This window comes from Coenobita brevimanus, chromosome 55 (genome assembly GCF_032717465.1).
Source record: "Coenobita brevimanus isolate Jiangsu-jjx chromosome 55, ASM3271746v2, whole genome shotgun sequence".
NCBI classification, from domain to species: domain Eukaryota; kingdom Metazoa; phylum Arthropoda; class Malacostraca; order Decapoda; family Coenobitidae; genus Coenobita; species Coenobita brevimanus.
In genome coordinates this window covers 50,194,775-50,214,460 of record NC_137008.1, presented here as the reverse complement: position 1 = coordinate 50,214,460, position 19,686 = coordinate 50,194,775, and the positions used below count along the sequence as shown (strand labels likewise).

Here is a 19,686-nt window from a genome sequence, read left to right as displayed (position 1 = left end):
AACCTCTAGGTTATCTTCTAATTCTTGTTACCGAAAGATTTCCTATCATCCAATACCACCAAGATCTAAAAATTTAATAATGTAAACTTTAAGGTCACTTGGGTGAAAAATATTTCATACACATCAACACTGACGCAATTAATGACATTTTTCACGGCTGGTTTGCTTTGCCAACATTTTGCTTTGTTCTTTACCTAGTGCTGAAGACGGCATCATCTTTCCCCCCACCCGCCGAAAAGCTAGCATGGATCTACTTTGCCTGCCACCTCACTGCACATTTTTAACCAGTTCACTCTAATGACATACTACGCTCTATTATAGTTACCATAAGACGATTTTACTCAATTTTCGCGATTCAGACCAGATAAGTTAGATGTATCCTTCATAGACCCCTTCATTACTTGAGGTCTGTACTAAAGTACTGAGGTCTGTTCTAAAGTGACCAAAATCGTCGGGTGATATCAAGAACCAAATCCAGACATAAGTCATCATAATGAAGGGATTAAGAATGCACTAGTGGCAAAGTAGCTCCAAAATGAATGCCAAAAGTGGGACCACCACCTTCTTGTTTTCTCCATCTGAAGCATTATAAAACTTAAGAATAATTGAGCTGTGCGAACACATAGCAACCTGCCAACAGAGATGCTAAGGTACACAGATAAAGACAGTACCTAAAATATATTCGGTTTTCCGAGTGGAGCCCCAGACTGTACGAGACCAAAATCAGTTTGTCCTTAATGAGTCTGCTGATGGACTCAACTTTCCCATCACTCCCCCTCTTGAGACCGCCCGTACGTTCAGTCACTTCGAAGGTGTAGTAGCAGACCATGCCGAAGAGAAGAGAAAATTCCATTATGCGGAGTTTGACCCACATGCAGGTGGTGGAACTGAGGACGAAGGTTATGATGTAGCCGAGACTCTGGCCAACACGGTAACAGCTGAAGGCAGCCTCGGTCTCCTCGGGGAACAGCACACCATAAAGAGCTGTTGAGGGGGAAATGTGGGTTAAAAGCACGGCGTAAAGTGCTGAAGAGGGGAAAAAGTGGGCTGAAGGCACGCTATAAAGTGCTGAAGAAGGGAAAACTTGGGTTAAAAGCACGACATAAAGTGCTCTCAGTTATAATTAGTTGGGCCATACACTGCAACTGACATGTGGTCGTTAACTTTAAGGTCTGTAGTACATTGTAATAGAAAGAGATTTTCTTTTATCAAGGTTGCCATCATCTCAGACCTGGAAAACAAGGATACATCTGAACAAAGTACACTTGCAATGATTGACGTGAAACATGCAAAATGAATGTTGTAGCCAGTCCTGCATACCTCTTGTTATAAACTATGCCCACTGGGATAATATATTGAAAACTAGAACAACCATGGACTGATCAGCACTGCAATCTTTATATAACAGTTTGTCAACCTTCAGCAATGTCTTTGATACGTAGAAATGATTATATTTTACTTATAAAAATAATAACATATTGATATTAACTATAAATATAAAAACTACTCTGCACTGCAGCAAAACCTATGCACAACAGTTGGATAGTGGATAAAGAACACCCACATACTAAGACTGTGTTACTTGTATCAGCGTGTAATTCATCCAAGTATTCCATTCACAAACTCTGCAATATGAAATTACATACCATTGACCTGTGTCTGCCATACGGCGTCCATGGCACCCCACAGAAACGCCATCACATAAAATATATTGATGTCATCGGGACGCGGCATCCAGTATCTCTGAACGACGATTATGCCGTAGTTGACTATAGCACTGAAGGTGAAGACAGAGAAGCGGCCGAACCTCTTCACCAGCGGACTGAATGTTATCGACCACACCCCATTAGAGACAGCCTCAACCATCATCAGAATACCAACCATGTGCACCCCAAGCCCACATGTTACATAGGCCTGCCGATGAAATTACAGAAGCTAGGAAAGACAAAGTTAGAGGAATATTATTAGTCTATGCGGATATATTGGATGCCAAGTCTTCTTACCAAACAAAGAATGTACTGCAGTGTATATTTTAGGCCCAGCCAGCACTGTGATATGTATAGCCATACAGTATTTTCACTGGCTAAAGACATTTCCTGAAACCCTTTTTCTTGGCGAATATTTATGATGCTTTTGTACATTTGATGCAGGCTAATCTATTTCAAAAGATATAAAAAACAAACAAGAGGGGCACTGTGCACAATAAATCGCTAAGGAAGAAGTGTTACGAAGCCTCCTATAGCAACAAGAACACAGCTTATATACTGACGGCGGTGAAGTCAGCCCCTACGAAGCCCTGCTCGATGCCAGACCACAAGGCGAGGGGAAAGATGAGCAGCTGGTAGGGGTGCGTCATGATCCTGAAGGTGGCCATCACCATGTCCCACCCGCTCTCACCCCTGGACGCATCCGTGTGCTCGTACTTACCAAGCCTGAGGAGAGGGGCACAGCAAAGATAATAATCCATGACTCTTCAACAATTTACATGACATTAATACAAGATGGAATGATGTAAGTATTCCAAGTTAGATATATAACTATCGAGTGTACCGTTTCACTGGTGTTTTAACTGAGGTATTGCATTCTGCTAAGCCCCAGATTTTTATATTCAGTAATGTGAAACCCTGCCCAGTCAAAAGATTGATCATTATAATGCTATATACATTTAATTCCATGGATTTTCTCAGTTAACAAATAACGTACTATATTTTAACTATATCACTTGAGACACCGATGAATTGTTATGTGGATCTGAAGTCTTCCTTTACCATCACTGCCTTACCTTGACAGAGGATCAACGAAGAGAGCAACAACGACAGGAGCCAAAAGGGCCAACACGAGGTAAGTGGCGGTCAGTGTGTATATCTTGGACATGGGCGGCATGGCCAGGTTGGTGACATTGGTGTTCGGGGAGGTGTGGGTGCTGGGGCAGAAGTTGACGCCGCACACCTTCAGCGCCTCTTCAATTCTTGTCTCATGCTTCTCCACGCCCGGGGACAGCACTGAGGATCCATGGCAGGCAGGGATAAGGGTCACATTTTGTGGCGGACAAAAGGAATTAAAAAAAAAAAAGATAAATACATGAATGCAGCTTATGCTGAAGAAGAATGAACTTTATTGGTATACTGTAATACATTTTTCCCTTGCCTCGTGAGTTGACAGGTTTAAGAGAGTGGCGTGTGCTTGAGTTTTTGTTGTTGTTTTTGTTTTGGGAGAAAATTTCAAAATGAACATTCGTCTGGCCCTTACTGGCCAGCCACAATGTACCCACCACCATCCCAGCCTGTTCTGCCCACTTCTTTCCATCCAAATCTGCTCTAATATTGTGAATATAAATACAGATGCATGAGCTAGCAATCAACCAACCTACAATGCCCATAATCCCAGAATATACTTTCTCCATCATGGTCCGCCGCCTACCACCACCCCAGCCCATTCCACCCTCTTGCTCCCGCCTACCAGATGCAGTCATTAAAGATCTTAATCAACATGTCTCAAAAAGAGTTGCATCGGCAGTAGAAATGTCTACAAGTCACTTTCTTCAAGGCTCAAGTTAGATCTCGAGTTTTGGTTCCTTGGTCCCAGTTCAAGTAGGAAGAGTATTTAATCTATTAATTGATATATTTATTTAAATTTGGGGCGCGCGGTTGCTCAGTGGTAGGGTGTCGGGCTCGTAATCGTGAGGTTGCGAGTTCGCGCCCCGCCCGGTGGTTGCTGTGCTGGGAGGGATAGCGCTCTCCTGTAACCCTAGCAGGGCTATATAATCTGATGAGGTTTAGCTCGGGGATTAATCCTGTTTATTTATTTATTTTTGACTCATAAGTTATCTTTCAAATCTTCATTGCTAGGTCGCTGAAATACTCTCTGTATCGCTGGTATTATGAACCACATTTTTGTATGTAGGCCGTGAGGGGAGTGAGTTGGAGCCGGAAATTTAGAAGAACTGAATCATGATTGCATGGAGGCATATTCCATTTCATTGCAGACTCTTGTAATGTTAGCATATTTTTTATATTTCTGTTTATATTTCTGAATCAGACACACCTCTCGTGTTAGTGAAAAGTATATAAACTCTGATGATGATGATGATGTTCTTAGAAGGCTCTTACCTACTGAAGAAAAGACGTAGCCAAACACCCTCGTGGCATGAAAGAAGAAAAAGAAGGTACCAAAGAAGCGTATAACGATGATTTCAGTGGTCTCTCCCACAAGAACTGCGTATCTGCCAGCTATCTGTAAGAAAAAAAAATGATATAGAATGTAATGGACGTATATACACAGTATTTAGCTAAGTATATTCAATGAAAAGTTGTATCTTTTGTAGAATAAGCAAGATAAATTTAAAACATAGTGGGCTATATACACACAACAAATGAAAGGTTGACAATAAAACAGTGGAAACAGTTAAATGTGGTATTTATACTATAGAATTCAGCCCAAATTACCTGTTTGAGAAACGTTTACCTGTTGGGCAGTATGTTACCTGTGTAGGGTAGGAATACTGTACATGTTACCTGTTTGAGGTAGTAATAAATGGTACCTGCATTAGGGAAGAACACGCGTTACCTGTGTGAAATAGGAGCACTTAGCAGCCCACAGGGGAGCTGCCCCAAGACCCAGGACTAGAGAGGTGGGTATCAGCGTCCAGTCCCGCGGGTAGAACTGGGCAGCGATGTAGGTGGAGTAGCACAGCATCGAGAAGCACATCGTCCACTTGGCATTAAACTTCTTGATCAGCCAGGTGGGAAGGAAGATGCCGGACAACACCATAGACATGTACAGGGTGGCGAGTGACGTTGTGCCCTCCACTCTGTCAATATAGGGCACACTCATCTGTACTATAACTGGTGCAAGCGAGACAAGGTTGGAACTCGTTGCTGTCTCATTAAATTTATTAGACGTATCAGCTTACATTACTTCGCTAATACGGAAAGCATGCTGAGTATTGGCAATAGAATTCTAAATGGACAGAATGTTAGGGTAATCAGGCAAATTAGATGAAAGAAATGTAGTTATAAGGTTCTGTCCATTAACAATATGTCAGAGCTCACTTATTGATGGACGACTGAAGCATGGACACAGAACTGAAGGCAGTGAAGAGGAACATGAAGGCTATACAGATGACGATAATATTCCTGAAGATTCGACGCTCTTCATTCTTGTTTTTTATTGAAGTCTCAGTGGATGCTGTGGGAACTGAAAATATATATATATATATATATATATATATATATATATATATATATATATATATATATATATATATATATATATATATATATATATATATATATATATATATATATATACAAGAAAATCTGAAGTAAATTGAAAGCATTATGATTAAAAGAAAATATATTCATAACATATTAAATGGTTTTTCAGTTTTAGTGTACATTTTGTCCTAGTGCTTCACCTAAGCCAGTGCCTCACCTATGTCTCAGTGCCTCACCTGTGCCAGTGTCCCCCCGCCTACGCCAGTGCCTTATCTACGCCAGTGCCTCATCTATGCCAATACCTCACCTGATCAGCAGCCTATTCACCTGTTCCACCTATCCCAAAGTCTAACCTGTCCCATTGCATATGTTTTCCAGCACTATATTCCTTTTAAAATCCAACTGTTACTCTGGCTCCTCACCTAGGAGTGGGGCATCATCCACTGTGAAGTTGATGTTCGGAGTATGGGCCATGTTTGCATTGTCAGTCTAGGTTCTCCAATCTGTGGAAAAAAGAGAAAAGATTTATGCTTTTAGCTTTCACATACTGGCATTATATATCTTTCGTGTGGCTTATCTAGACAAAAATATAGGTCTCGTTGTCTCGATGCAGTAAACTGATACAATTTTTTTCGCAGTAGCGATAAACACATACTGTACATAAGGATTCTGTCCAATCACAGCAGTGCTAACAGGGTCATATCTTCCATGGGAATTGGTAATTTTGTTGTGACGGACCTGTGCAACCAGGTTTTTGTAAGTCTGCCAGTTCTAAGAAAAACAGTTTGCTCACAGTTTTTACCATTTTTTTTTTTTTAATCGTTCAGACTTGTTCTCATTTGGGGGAAAATAATTATTTTGATCGATCACTCATTGTTTATCAAGTAAGGATATTACTGAGTAGTTTATAATCTCGAAGTTGCATTTGAAGTTCTCGGTGAAGGCATATTCTCTTGCAGTTATGCTTTTGTATAGCCGTTTAGCACACTTAATTCACCCCTCATTACCACATGCTTTGATGAATGGCAAGTTATATGCAAATTTATATGAACTGGAAACTCTGTATATATATATATATATATATATATATATATATATATATATATATATATATATATATATATATATATATATATATATCCTTTTGGGCAATTTTTTCTTATATCTTTTTCTTACTGCTGTTCTATGTAATTCTGCTCCATATCTCAACTAATACAAGGCTGCCTGTTACACATGATTGTATATTATGAATTACTTTGCGATATCGATACACTGGCTTCGATTCTGTACACACACACACACACACACACACACACACACACACACACACACACACGCACATTCACTTAATTGCATAAAAATTGGCTCAGCCGCCAGAAATAATATAAAATTACGTTATCGAACGGAAAGGGCTCTGCGAGCGGTCTTAGAACTCCAGGGATCGTATTTATAAAGATTCAAACTTTTTTTTTTTTCACTGTGTGTCTGTATCAGGTAACTATTACCATTGATTTTCTGCTTTGTGTTCTTCCGCCTAATATTTACAGGATAAAATTTTACAAGATAAACGAGTCTGCATAACTATTATCATATACTATTTAATTTTTCATATTTTTTCCACCTTAATATTCACTTATAACTTGACGGACACATGTTTCGTAGCTGTGTTAAAGATAAAAGTAAACAAATTATCCTACACCCAACTTGAAGCTATAATAGGTTATACATACGGCCCACCTTAACCACAAGCCCCAAATCCTTTGCCCTCTTTTTGGGAATCTATCTTGAAAATATCTAAATATCGGTAGGTAAATAATATGATCTTATGTTATATTCATCCAAGAGTGCGTCTAATACAGAAACATGTGTTTATTGGTTAAAAACGCGGGAACCTAGAACTCTACATTGACTAAATCCGTCTGTTGCTGGAATAGATTACCAGAGTTTTCCACACCATGACACGGATGATGGTACCAACACTGACACTAAGACTTCAAGGATCCACTACAAATAAAATCGTCTGACAGTTGCAATGGAATACTAGAGCTGCCCCGACCATAGAAGGGTTAATGGTACCAGAATTAGTACCCAGGCTCCTATGACTCACTCTCATCTGAAGGAAATCGTCTGATGTTAGCTTAATAAGAACAGTAGAGCAATCCCGACCATGAGAGGGTTATGCATGTAACCAGAGCCACGTATAGTATAGTAAAGGCAGGAGGATGTGTCGTAAATGAGCATTTAACTGTGGTGATTACACATATTAGCTAAAAATTTGTGTACCAGGTGTGGTCTTAATTGGTTATTAAATATATGAGACCAGGAAGCAAACTGTAATTCTATTTCAGTGGTTAAAGACTTGTAATATATTTCACATTTCACGTTTAGCTTCTAAACTTCTCTCCCACGTTCAACCAAGTGAAAATAAACTATATATATATATATATATATATATATATATATATATATATATATATATATATATATATATATGGAGTGGTTGGTCAGTGGGGTGTGCCAACTGAAGTAGATGGGAATGGTAGTGCTTTGGTGGACATCTGTGCTGGTAAGGGGTTGGCAATAGCCAACACCTACTTTCGTCATAAGATGATCCACCGGTATACATGGAGAGTAATGAGGAGGATGGATGGCGAACTTGTTGAACGAAAGGCAATGATAGACTACGTGTGTGTGGATGAGCGAATGAGAAGACAAGTGTTGGATGCAAGGGTGTGGAGAGGGTGGGGGAATGGAGTCTCGGATCATCACTTAGTGATGGCCAAGGTAGAGCTGCAAAGAAAGTGGTTGAGGAGGCGAAGGGGAAGACAGGAGGAAGCAGCTCCTGTGAGAAGAGTGGAGAAATTGCAAGATAGTGAGAAAAGGACAGAGTATAAGAGCATAGTGGAAGAAAGATTGGGAAGGTAAGAGCTAGAGCAGATGGAAGGGGTGGAAGACATATGTAAGATATTCACGGAAGAGATAAGCGCAGCGTGTGAGGCGGTTTGTGGAGTGAGGAGGAGATGCAAGGGTGTGCAAGGGACAGCATGGTGGAATGATGAGGTGAAACGAGCTGTGGAACAAAAGAAGAAGGCATATGGTGAATGGTTGGCGAGTAGAGGTAGGGGAGAAGATGAGAGAGAGAAGAGAGAGGTATATGTGAGCAGGAGAAGGGAGGTTAAGAGACTGGTGAAGGAGAGTAAGAAGAAAGTGGATGAAGAGTTTGGGAGGAATCTGAGTGTGAAATGGAGGGAGAGTAAGAAATTGTTTTGGAAGGAGGTAAAGAAAGTAAGGCAGTGTGAAAGGGGAAATAGTAGGGGAGTGAAAGATAGGAATAATAGATTGTTGGTGGAGAAGAGAAAGTGAGGAGACGGAAGGAGCACTTTGAGGATTTGTTGAATGTAGAGAGTGAGAGCAGTGTGAGTATAAGTGGTTGGGGAATGGCTGGGAGAAGAAGAGATGAGAGGAGGGAGGAAGAGATCAGTAGGTCGGAAGTAGTGGAAGCGATGAAGAAGATTAAGCTGGGAAAGGCCCCAGGAATTGATGGAGTGTGTGGTGAAATGCTTAGGTATGGGGGTGAGATTGTTGTGGAGTGGATATGGAAGTTGTGTAGATTGGCTTGGGAAGAGGGAAGGGTTCCAGAGGACTGGAAATCAGGTATAATTGTTCCTTTATACAAAGGAAAAGGGGAGAGAGAAGTATGTGGTAACCATAGGGGTATTTGCCTTCTTAGTGTGACTGGTAAAATATATGGTAGAATACTCATTGATAGGGTTAGGCATATGACAGAGGAGCTAGTTGGAGAAGAACAAGGGGGATTTAGGAAGGGAAAAGGGTGTGTAGACCAGATATTTGTTCTAAGATGTTTAGTGGAGAAGTATCTAGAAGGGAAGGAAAGTGTATGCTGCCTTCATGGACTTGGAGAAAGCTTATGACAGAATAGATAGGCAAGGTATGTGGAAGGTATTAAGAATATATGGAGTGGAGGGGAAATTGTTGAGTGCTGTGAAGAGTATGTATGAGGGAGCTAGGGCTACGGTGCGAGTGGATGGTGAGCTGAGTGAGTTCTTTGATCTCAATGTGGGACTGAAACAGGGGTGTGTAATGTCTCCATGGCTGTTTAATATATATATGGATGGGGTTGTAAAGGAGGTTCAAGGTAGGGCAGTGGATGTGGGGGTGGCCCTAATGAATGAGGGTGAGATTTGGAAGCTTCCGGTGTTGCTGTTTGCTGATGATACAGTATTGTTGAGTGAAGATGAATGGGAGTTGCAAGGTTTGGTGAATGAATTTGGGACAGTGTGTAGGAGGAGGAAGCTGAAAGTTAATGTAAACAAAAGTAAAGTTATGGTGTTTGAGAGGAATGAAGTCACAGAGTGTGCAGTGAGGTTGGATGGTGAGGATATGGAGAATGTGAGTGCATTCAAGTACTTGGGTAGTGTGATGAGTAAGGATGGAACTTTGGGGGATGAAGTAAATGAAAGGGTACAGCAGGGAAGGAAGGTTGTTGGTACACTGAAAGCAGTGATGAGAAATAGGGAGGTGAGTATGGAAGTTAAGAAGTCACTGCATGATGGTATTGTGATCCCTACCCTGACGTATGGAAGCGAGGCGTGGACCTTGCAAGAAGGGAACAAGTCAAGAGTGAGAGCAGTGGAAATGAATTACTTGAGAGGAGCATGTGGAGTGACGTGGAGGGACAGGTTGACGAATGAAGAAGTGAAGGAACGTTGTGGGGTAGATGTGGATGTGGTTGAAAAGATTAGGAGAAATACACTGAGGTGGTTTGGACATGTGGAGAGGATGGAGAATGAAAGACTGACTAAGAGGGTGTATGTAGGTGAGGTGGAGGGAGGGAGAGGGAGGGGTAGACCGAGGATGAGGTGGAGGGATGGAGTTGAGAGGTATATGAGGGAGGGGGTGAGTTGGGGGGAGGGAGTCAAATGGTGGGTGACAGAATGACTTGGAGGCGTTTTGTCTGCGGCCACCCTTTGCGGGATTAGGGCGTCGGGCTATATATATATATATATATATATATATATATATATATATATATATATATATATATATATATATATATATATATATATATATGTGTGTGTGTGTGTGTGTATATATATATATATATATATATATATATATATATATATATATATATATATATATATATATATGTGTGTGTGTGTGTGTGTGTGTGTGTGTGTGTGTGTGTGTGTGTGTGTGTGTGTGTGTGTGTGTGTGTGTGTGTGTGTGTGTGTGTGAAACCAAGAAAGCAAACAGTTACCTGTCTATTTGTTGCCTAGCTCCACATCCAATGACTGGTGGCAACGGGCATTGTAGCCGCTGATATCTTTGTAACTATCCTTCATCCCAAGACATACCACCCTCTCGTAACCCCCCGAATGCGAACTACCTACTTTGTCTTTTAGTTCGGCTAACGGCAGACTATGTTACTATGCTGAAGAGAAATCTGGGAAACCATAACTGATTATAACAATCATGATTAACGGCTTAGTCATGCTTAATAACCGTCGTGATTCATTCAGGCATAAGACAGATGATTTTATTTAGCGCACAGAAACTCATCGTAGTCATAGGTATACTCTCACAACCTTACCTCTCCACTACGTTCACGGTCTCCCTCTCATTCTCCTCCCAAGCACCTTGCTTTCATACATTCCCAGTCAAATTACGCGGTAAGAATCGATTCTCTCTTCGTCTGGCAGACCTAGAGTTGCCTATTTGGCTACCTTGTATTAAATCACGATGTTTTCAGCTTAGAAACAATGTTTTAGGACTCTTTTTCATAGCGTGGCGGACAATCTAACAAAATTATCATATATTTTGACGATTTTTCTAAAGGTTTTGGTTCAACAGCACTCGAACACCTGGGAGCAGAGATGGTGACGTTGTAAGCTAGGCTCGGCAACTAGGCAAGTGTTGCGTGGTTTGTTGATATTCACACTGCCGTAGGACACCACTTTGAGTACGTTTACTCTGCAGGTGTTTGTGCTGTTATATAATGACCAGCTATAGCCACACTTATACTTCTTCGTTTTTTATATAGTATGCTCAAGTGTTCAGGCACACGTCTGCATTCAAAGGCAGAGAACACACCGAGAACTCAGGCATATACTCCAACTACCTCAGAATTTTTCCCCGCCCCATACCCCTCTCCACACACCTCTCAACTTCATTTTATACTCACCGTGCGTTGATCTGGCTGCTCAAGACTCTATAGAACACCACTTTCATCAACACAACACTAAAATCCAAATACGGCACAGTCTACAGAGCACTGAGTTCCCATTTCCTGTGACTGCTTCCACGTCCAAAGAGAAACGTTGCCACAGACTCTTTCATACCAAAATGTTGGTTTCTAGTATTAATAAGTCCGGTAGATCCTTGTATGAAAATAATAATACATGTAATGGACTAGTATGATTTATTTTGCTGGAAAAAATAAAAGACACATGATACATTTCTGGTAAGTAAAACATTCTGAAATAGTCACCAGACGAAGTGGTAACTGTCCCAGCCAATGCAAAAGGCCACGCCTCCAACGTTACGTGGCACAGCTTAACACAAGTGTTTGAGAGGGTTCGTGGGACAGAGAAGCGCGAAAACATACCTGTAAACAAGGAGAGGGAGAATAGCCACTACACATGAATGAGCTGGCCGAGTGCGAGTGTCGGAGTGAGGTGCGAAACTAAATATAGAGCGAGACGAGAGGCTGGGGTGGCGGTGGGAGGGATAGGCTTGGGGGAGAAGGGTAAGGAGAAGAATCGAAGGAATAACTAAGAGTATCTGCCAACAACAATTATAATCAGCATCACAATATTTTTGTAGTCGATGCACGACAATTTTCAGTCACTACACGACACCCAAGTCACTGGGCTAAACTATCGTCTTGTAGCATCTAAGTCATCACACGACACTACTCTGTCTATCTATCTATCTATTGCCAGACGCCTTAATCCCGTAAGGGGTGGCCACAAACAAATCGCCTCCATGTCGCCCTGACTCCCCCCTATTTCACTGCCCTGCTTCCAGCTCGCACACCCTTCTCTCATATACCTCTCCACTCCATCCCTCCATCTCATCCTTGGCCTCCCCCTCCCTCTCCCCCCTTCCACCTCACTCACATACACTCTCCTCGTTAGTCTCTCACTCTCCATCCTCTCCACAAGGCCAAACCACCTCAGTGTGTTTCTCCTGACGCTTCCTATCACATCCTCATCCACACCACAACGCTCCTTCACTTCCTTATTTGTCAGTGTCTCTCCATGTGACTCCACATGCTCCTCTCAAACAACTCATTTCCACTGCTCTCACTCTTGACTTCTGTCCCTCCAACAAGGTCCAAGCTTCACTTCCATATGTCAGAGTTGGTATCACAATAGTCATGTAGTGACTACAGACCACACGTTTTTATCTATTAAGCATCACTTGATACTTTTCATCACCACACGGCACCTCGATCATCACAATTTGGTTGCCAAATATATTCAAGTAACCATACGATACTTTAGTTACTATACCATATGTCACTCAGTTGCACGAACGTCTTAGGGTATGTGCAACACTAAGCAGAAGGTAAACTGCATATCTGGCCACGGACTGCAAAGTGCACAAATTTTCATCTGCAATGGAAAGTACTCGTAATATCTGTGGTCGTGGATAGAAGTGCCAGATGCTTATTTCCACTTATCTAGTCATCAGAGCTATTTCCCCCTGACAGAACTTAACCCCTTAAGTTTTTCTGCAAAGAGCCTGTCGATGGGCACAGTTTTCCCGTCCTCGTCCTTCCTCAGGCCGCCCCGACTTTCAAGGATCTCAACAGCGTAGTAGCCGACCATTCCGATGACGAGGAAGGCCACCAGAGTGTTGAGTTTAAGCCCCATGCAGGAGATGGAACTCATGACGTAGGCGATGATGAAGCCAAGACTCTCCCACAGGCGGTAGTTGCTGAAGGCCGCCTCCGAGTCCCCGGGGAAGATGACACCGTACAGAGCTGGAAATGCAGTGGAGTAGAAATGGGAAGCAAGCAGTAGAAGACTTAATGGTCCCTTCGTGGGTGTTTTTTATAAGCATTATGACACATATAATTCTGAGTAGAAGATGAAGATAGCATAGGAAGAAAGCTGCCATACGAACTATTTGAGTGAGGTGCTAAAAAGTATATTTATGTAGAGAACAGATGGCACGATTCCTACATGTGTCATCAGATTTATGGATCTCATTTTTAATAGGAAGAATTTTTATGCACTGCGCACTGACAGTTCATCCATCTTAAGACAACGGATATTTTTGTCATTTTGCAAACTGTTTCCCTGAGCTCAGTTGCGGAATAAGGCAATGCAACGGCACTACGTCGTTTCCACACCACTTCCTCTACATCAGTAGTGTTCATCTCTTGTTAAAGCCCAGCATTCACGATGAAGAGAGGGCAATTTTAAGTCAAGCTAAAGTGGACATGGTGTAGGTTATTCATGCAGCAGAGAATCCTATTCTAAGAGGTAGAGATTTCATATCGCCTCTTTCTCAGCCAACGTGAATGGTCTTACAGACCATGTTGTCATGGCTCGAGGCATTTCTGAAACTTGAACCTGGTGGACTGAAGGTTAAAGTTGCCCTTCTTGTGCAGTCCACCATCCTCCTTTCGGGGGATACAGGGGGGGACTGAAGGACGTTTACATGACTGAACGGTTTTGGTGCCCGGTCATATCAGTACCACTATGTGAAGTGTCCCTCTCTTACATCCGTACGAGAATACAGATCATTATTAGTCCTTACCATTGATCTGCGTCTGCCACGCAGCGTCGGCCATGCCCCACATCGCGGCCACAATGAAGAACACAGGGCGGTCGTCGGGGTGAGGCATCCAGTACCTGAGTGCCGTGATGAGACACAGGTTGATGATGGCGGCGAACGTGAAAACCAAGACGCGGCCAAACTTCTTCACCAGCGGAGTGAAGGAGATGGAGAAGATGGCGTCCACGGCGTTATCTGCAATCAAGACGTAGCCGACCCAGTGCACGCCCATACCACACGCAACGTAACCCTGCCAAGATGTTTACAAAGACTAGTTTGAAAGTATTAACCATGTCGATCATTTTTTGACCATGACTACACAACATCATCCTACCAATAATATCAGTACGTAGCTAACCTAGTGCACGCCCATATCACACGAAACATAACCCTGCCTATAATATTTTTACCATGACTGTCGGTGTCAGTAAAAATTCGATCTCATCCATAATCGCTGGAAGAGTAAAAAGGAGTTTTCTCTTCAAAAGCCAAGATAGTGACATGAATTCATTCTATGTCTCTCATCATCTGATCTCCATTACGTGTCTTCCACTGTACATGTCCTACCTACTATTCCCCATCCCCCTCATTTTTTTGTGTTCACTTAACCAACCTTCTCGATCACGCATCCTACCCACCAGTTCCACACTCCTCATTCTTCTTTTAGCTTGCATTGACTTGTCCTACTCCAATATGTGTGATGTATCCTACCCACTCATGGCACTTAGTAACATACAAACTCACGGCGGTAAAGTCAGCGCCAAGGAAGGCCTGCTCGAGCCCTGACCACATGGTGAGGGGGATGATCAGCAGCTGGTAGGGGTGGCGCATCATACTGAACGAGGCCACCAACAGCTTCGACCCGCTGCTGCTGCTGCTGCTGCTGCTGCTGCTGCTGCTGGCTGCGTCCTCGTCCTCTACGAACCTGAGGAAGGAGCACTACGAGTAGAATTGTCACATGGATGCTAGGACAATGACAGGGATTTTTGCTTTCGACTTGGACGGTGGAAATTATTTTATAAGTGGTAATAACGATGATGGTGATGATGATGATGATGATGATAAATATTATTATTATTATTATTATTATTATTATTATTATTATTATTATTATTGTTGTTGTTGTTGTTGTTGTTGTTGTTGTAGTTAAGAAGAAAATATTATGCATCTTAGATAAATGTGTAACCCAAATAATAAGTTTCACATTTGCATAATACTGAAATCGGAACTGACATTTCCTAGCCTAGGTAAAAGTTATGACACACGTAATGAATAGTTGGAGCGTATAAACATTCCACTTATTTTCCTATTTGGCACCATTCACTTATGCTGGATGTTTCCCACTCAGGCCTACCAACCTCTTGTGAGCTGAGAGGAGCCAGGGTGATCATTCCCAGACCTATTTTTTCAGATATAAATGTTGTTTGTATTTGCTGTGTTAATATTACCATTTTAAGATACGAATGAGAGTTGTGGTAGTTGTAGCCCCAGGTTCATTTAAAATGTGGCCCGTGCAGAAGAAAGTTGCCAGTTCCAGTAGTCCACCATCCTCCTTTGGGCGGGGGTAAGGAGAGAGTTGAGGGACGTTTGTATAACTGGGCGCAGGAGCCGCTTGGTTATATCGATGCCACCACGTGAAGACGCCCCTCTCCAGCACCAGCCACAAATAATAATACAAATTATTTTAAAGCGAGCACACAATGTTGTAACCTTTAGTGTGTAACATTGTTTGTATATCCGTAAAAATATGGTCAGAGGATAGATAATGCTTATGCTTCTTCCCTTCCTTTATATATTTATTTCTGTGTGATTCTCGCCTGGCTTCCCTTACCGTCAGAGTCCTCACCTTGCCAGCGGATCAACGAAGAGAGCAACGATGACCGACGCCAGCAGTGCCAGGACGAGGTAGATGGTTGCAATGGTGTAGATCTTGTACATGGGAGGTTTGGCCAGGTTGGTGACATTGGTGGATGAGGAGGTGTGGTCGGCGGTGCAGAAGTTGATCCCACACTGCATTAGCTCGTCCTCGTCAGCTGTCCTGTCCTCTACACCTTGGGACAGCACTGGGGGGGAGAGGGGTTCAAAAGGTGGGGTCAGAAAAGAGGAGACGAAATTAACAAGGATGGCAATCGACAAACATTCCCTCAAAATATGATACTAAAGCGTCAATATACGAATGCAGGACACTAGGGCGAAGACCCCTTGCTCAGAGGTCTTAATGCTCGGCCCGGGAATCGAACACGGTATTTGTTGCTTGTGGCTCAGTATGCTTCCGATTACACCCCACAAGAGGAGGAGAAGGTACTGAGATTATTATATATGGAAGGCTAAACCCTCATGCTCATGTTCCCCGTATGCCTTTTCAGAGATGCACTGTATGTACAAATAGGACCATGCACTGAAGTGGCATATGCATCATATGTTCCAGATTAGGATTACTGGCGCCATATAACAGCCAATCTCTTAATAACCCCTCCCTGAATGTAAACGACCAAGGCTAGGTTAAGGCACTCTTAAGTATGCACACTGCTGTTATGACAAGGGAAAAAAATCCGAAAATGTTTTACTTGTAGGACAAATTGTACTGTACCTGTATTCTTGTTATGGAGCTTTAGGTTTTTTTTCTCAGTCATATAGTCTAAGTCAAATTTCTTACCCAGTGAAGAAATGGAGTTACCGATAACCCCGCAGGTCTGGAAGAAGAGGAAGAAGATACCGAAGAAGCGTACAATGACCACCTCCGCATTCTCTCCCACGATGGCCGCGTACCTGTTGCCTATCTGCGCCACAGAGAGGGATGTTTACATTACCAGACACATCCCATAAAACAAAAGGTGTAAAGATAATAGTAATATGTGAAGTTACCTAGCTTGCCTAAACCTACATTTGTCTTTGACATAAATGAGTATGAATTAATGTATGAACCCTCTTGTGGTTCATGTTGATAGCTAGAGACTGATGTTATATGAGATGAATGTAAAAAAGTTAAACATCTATAGAAACATTTTTGCAGTTAGGCACACTTATAGCGACCATGTGTGAGGTAGGTATACCATGAGGTAGGCACACTGTGTTACCTGTGTGAGGTAGGTACACTTTGCTGACCACATGGGGGCGGCGCCCAACCCAAGGATAATGGAGGTGGGCACAAGCGTCCACACCCGCGGGTAGAACTGGGCGGCGATATAGGTGGAGTAGCACAGCATAGAGAAGCACAGCGTCCACTTGGCCTTGAACTTCTTGATCATCCACGTGGGGAGGAAGGCGCACGACACCACCAGTGCCGCATAGAGGGTCGACAGTGCTGCCGTACCCTTAACTCTGCCAACATTTGATGCACCGTGTGACCGGAAAGGGAAGTACCTATACATTCTCCCGCCACACCCAACTATTGATTCTACTGTATATGCCAGGTCTCTGTTTTAGTTCTAAACATTCTCCTAGACAATACTCGTTTTTACTTTAATTTTGCTTGGCTTCTAGTCCTTTTTATAGCGTCGGTCCACTTCCCTATAATGAAAAAAAGAAAGGACAGGAAAAGAGTGAAGTCACCAACCAACATATGTCTCTATCCCTGGGCGATAGTTAAAACCTTACTTGTGGATGGAGGACTGAAGGAGGGATATGGAAACACCGGTGAACAGGAACAGGAAGGATATGCAGATGAGGAAAACATTTTTCAAGATCAGACGCTGTTCCCTCCTCTCGTCCTTTGCGGGAGGTTTCCCGCTGGAAGCTTGGAGTGATAGAAAGAGGGTACAGTCCATAAATATCAATAATGTAGTAGCAATAGTGGCAGCAGTAGTAGTAGTAGTAGTAGCAGCAGCAGCAGCAGTAGTAATTGTTGTTGCTGTAGCCCCAAGTTCATTTGAAACGTGAACCCAGTGGACTGCAGGCTGAAGCTGTCCCCCTCCCACAACCCATCATCCTACTTCCGTGGGACAGAGGGAGTTAAGGGACGATTGTATAACCAGGCAGTGGAGCCGCCTAGTTACATCGGTGCTACCACGTGAAGGCGTCCCTCACCGTCACCAAACATTAATGACAGAAGTGTAAAATATATTTCAGACGATACAGAAAGTTCTAGCGCAAAATTTCTTTGTTCCAGCGTATCTCTGTCCTAATTTACCCTTTCAGTACGGTGACGTTTTTAATATTATAGTTACATCCAGGTATTTTATTAAGCTTTGTAACGATTTTTAAAAAGCCTCCATTAACCCTTTCACAAATTAGTGTCTATCTTTCAAATAAATCTAAAAGTGTGAAGGAAATAGAAACTGTAATCGGAATGAGGGCGTTTATTCATCTGTTCTATACTCTGTTCACTTTAACTAGGTGTAAAATTGCTATCTCTCTAGCTTGAATGCTGAACTATAGCAATATATTAAGGGTAGGCAATGGTGCTAGTTGCGAAGTGCTCTGGGAAGGATGTTAAGCCATATTACTGTCTGATTCTGCCAGTGTTCTAAAGGAAATAAGCTGCAGAAGGACGAAAATCTCCTCCTAGTTAAAATGAACGAAGCATAGGTGTTATTTATTGTATTACCTCACACGACAAACATTTCATCTGACCAATATCCGTTCGTGTCTTTGAACTTCAACTGCCTTTGCTTACCTTGATGGAGCGATACGTCCCCTTCGGTGGCGGGACTGCTATGGGCCTCAGCTGTTTCCATTTTGTCCATGTTGCTTTATCAATCTGAAGGAAAGGGAAAAATGATGTTCTACTCTTTATTTACAGCTGATTTTCATTGTGCTTCTATTTCACGTACTGTATGTGCAGTCTGGCTGGTCATCTACCCTTAAATGCACTGGACTTCGACAGCCTAACCTCGGGACCCTACTTATCGAAAGGAGTAAATAGGGACTGGCTGTTGTGAGGAAGCAGAGGAGAGGCGTCACTTTCACTGGTCTGGCTGTGTGACCTAATTTTTTGTTTACTTATTTTTTTTTTTCCTTGCGGACAGGCAGACGAGATTAGAGGAAAATTTTTACATCAGTTCCAATTATCATCAGTTTTTTCATATACTGTATTTCTTTCTAGTAATTCTATCAAAGACACAACCTTAAGGAGAAAATGGTATGCTAGTATTCTCTCTCTCTCTCTCTCTCTCTCTCTCTCTCTCTCTCTCTCTCTCTCTCTCTCTCTCTCTCTCTCTCTAACATGCGTACCGAGATTGCTAAAGAGGCTAACAAGCAGAGAGAGGCCGTAAGAGTATGGTCCTGAATCGAAGGTGGCTTGGAGGCTTCTTAACACCTCTTTCTTAGCGATTTATTTTGCGTCCCACACATAAATATTCTCTTTGTAAGCGATTTGTTTAGTTTTTATGTCGACATGGTTTACATCAAAGACATGAATCGGGATACTGAATTGTAATGGATAGAATGAACCGCCATGGAAGGGGTGTTACGAAGCCTCCTATGCTACCTAGAAGGCCCCAAGAAGTAGTGTGTGTGTGTGTGTGTGTGTGTGTGTGTGTGTGTGTGTGTGTGTGTGAGAGAGAGAGAGAGAAAAAAAAAAACATCCAGTTCCTCTCACTTTCATTGGCGCACATCAGTTTGGTTTCTCACCACACACACACACCGTCTCTCTCTCTCTCTCTCTCTCTCTCTCTCTCTCTCTCTCTCTCTCTCTCTCTCTCTCTCTCTTTCTCTCTCT

General features: G+C 42.5%; 2 protein-coding genes across 2 annotated transcripts; both read right to left on the bottom strand.

Annotated features, from left to right (window-relative positions):
• Positions 1–435: 435 nt before the first annotated feature.
• LOC145401376 (protein unc-93 homolog A-like) lies at positions 436–11,457 on the bottom strand. Its single transcript, XM_080273707.1, has 9 exons — positions 11,422–11,457; positions 5,639–5,719; positions 5,052–5,196; positions 4,567–4,810; positions 4,110–4,233; positions 2,783–3,002; positions 2,270–2,432; positions 1,647–1,914; positions 436–984 (listed from the first exon to the last, which is right to left on the bottom strand). Exons 2-9 carry the CDS (start codon positions 5,688–5,690, stop codon positions 596–598), a joined length of 1,605 nt encoding a protein of 534 aa, XP_080129833.1. The 5' UTR covers positions 5,691–5,719; positions 11,422–11,457; the 3' UTR covers positions 436–595.
• LOC145401319 (protein unc-93 homolog A-like) lies at positions 11,084–18,712 on the bottom strand. The gene is made up of 10 exons (XM_080273645.1): positions 18,643–18,712; positions 17,625–17,763; positions 17,105–17,348; positions 16,684–16,807; positions 15,874–16,090; positions 14,772–14,952; positions 14,010–14,277; positions 12,963–13,227; positions 11,422–11,478; positions 11,084–11,210 (listed from the first exon to the last, which is right to left on the bottom strand). The coding sequence occupies exons 1-10, from the start codon at positions 18,710–18,712 to the stop codon at positions 11,084–11,086; spliced, it is 1,692 nt and encodes a 563-aa protein (XP_080129771.1).
• Positions 18,713–19,686: the final 974 nt, after the last annotated feature.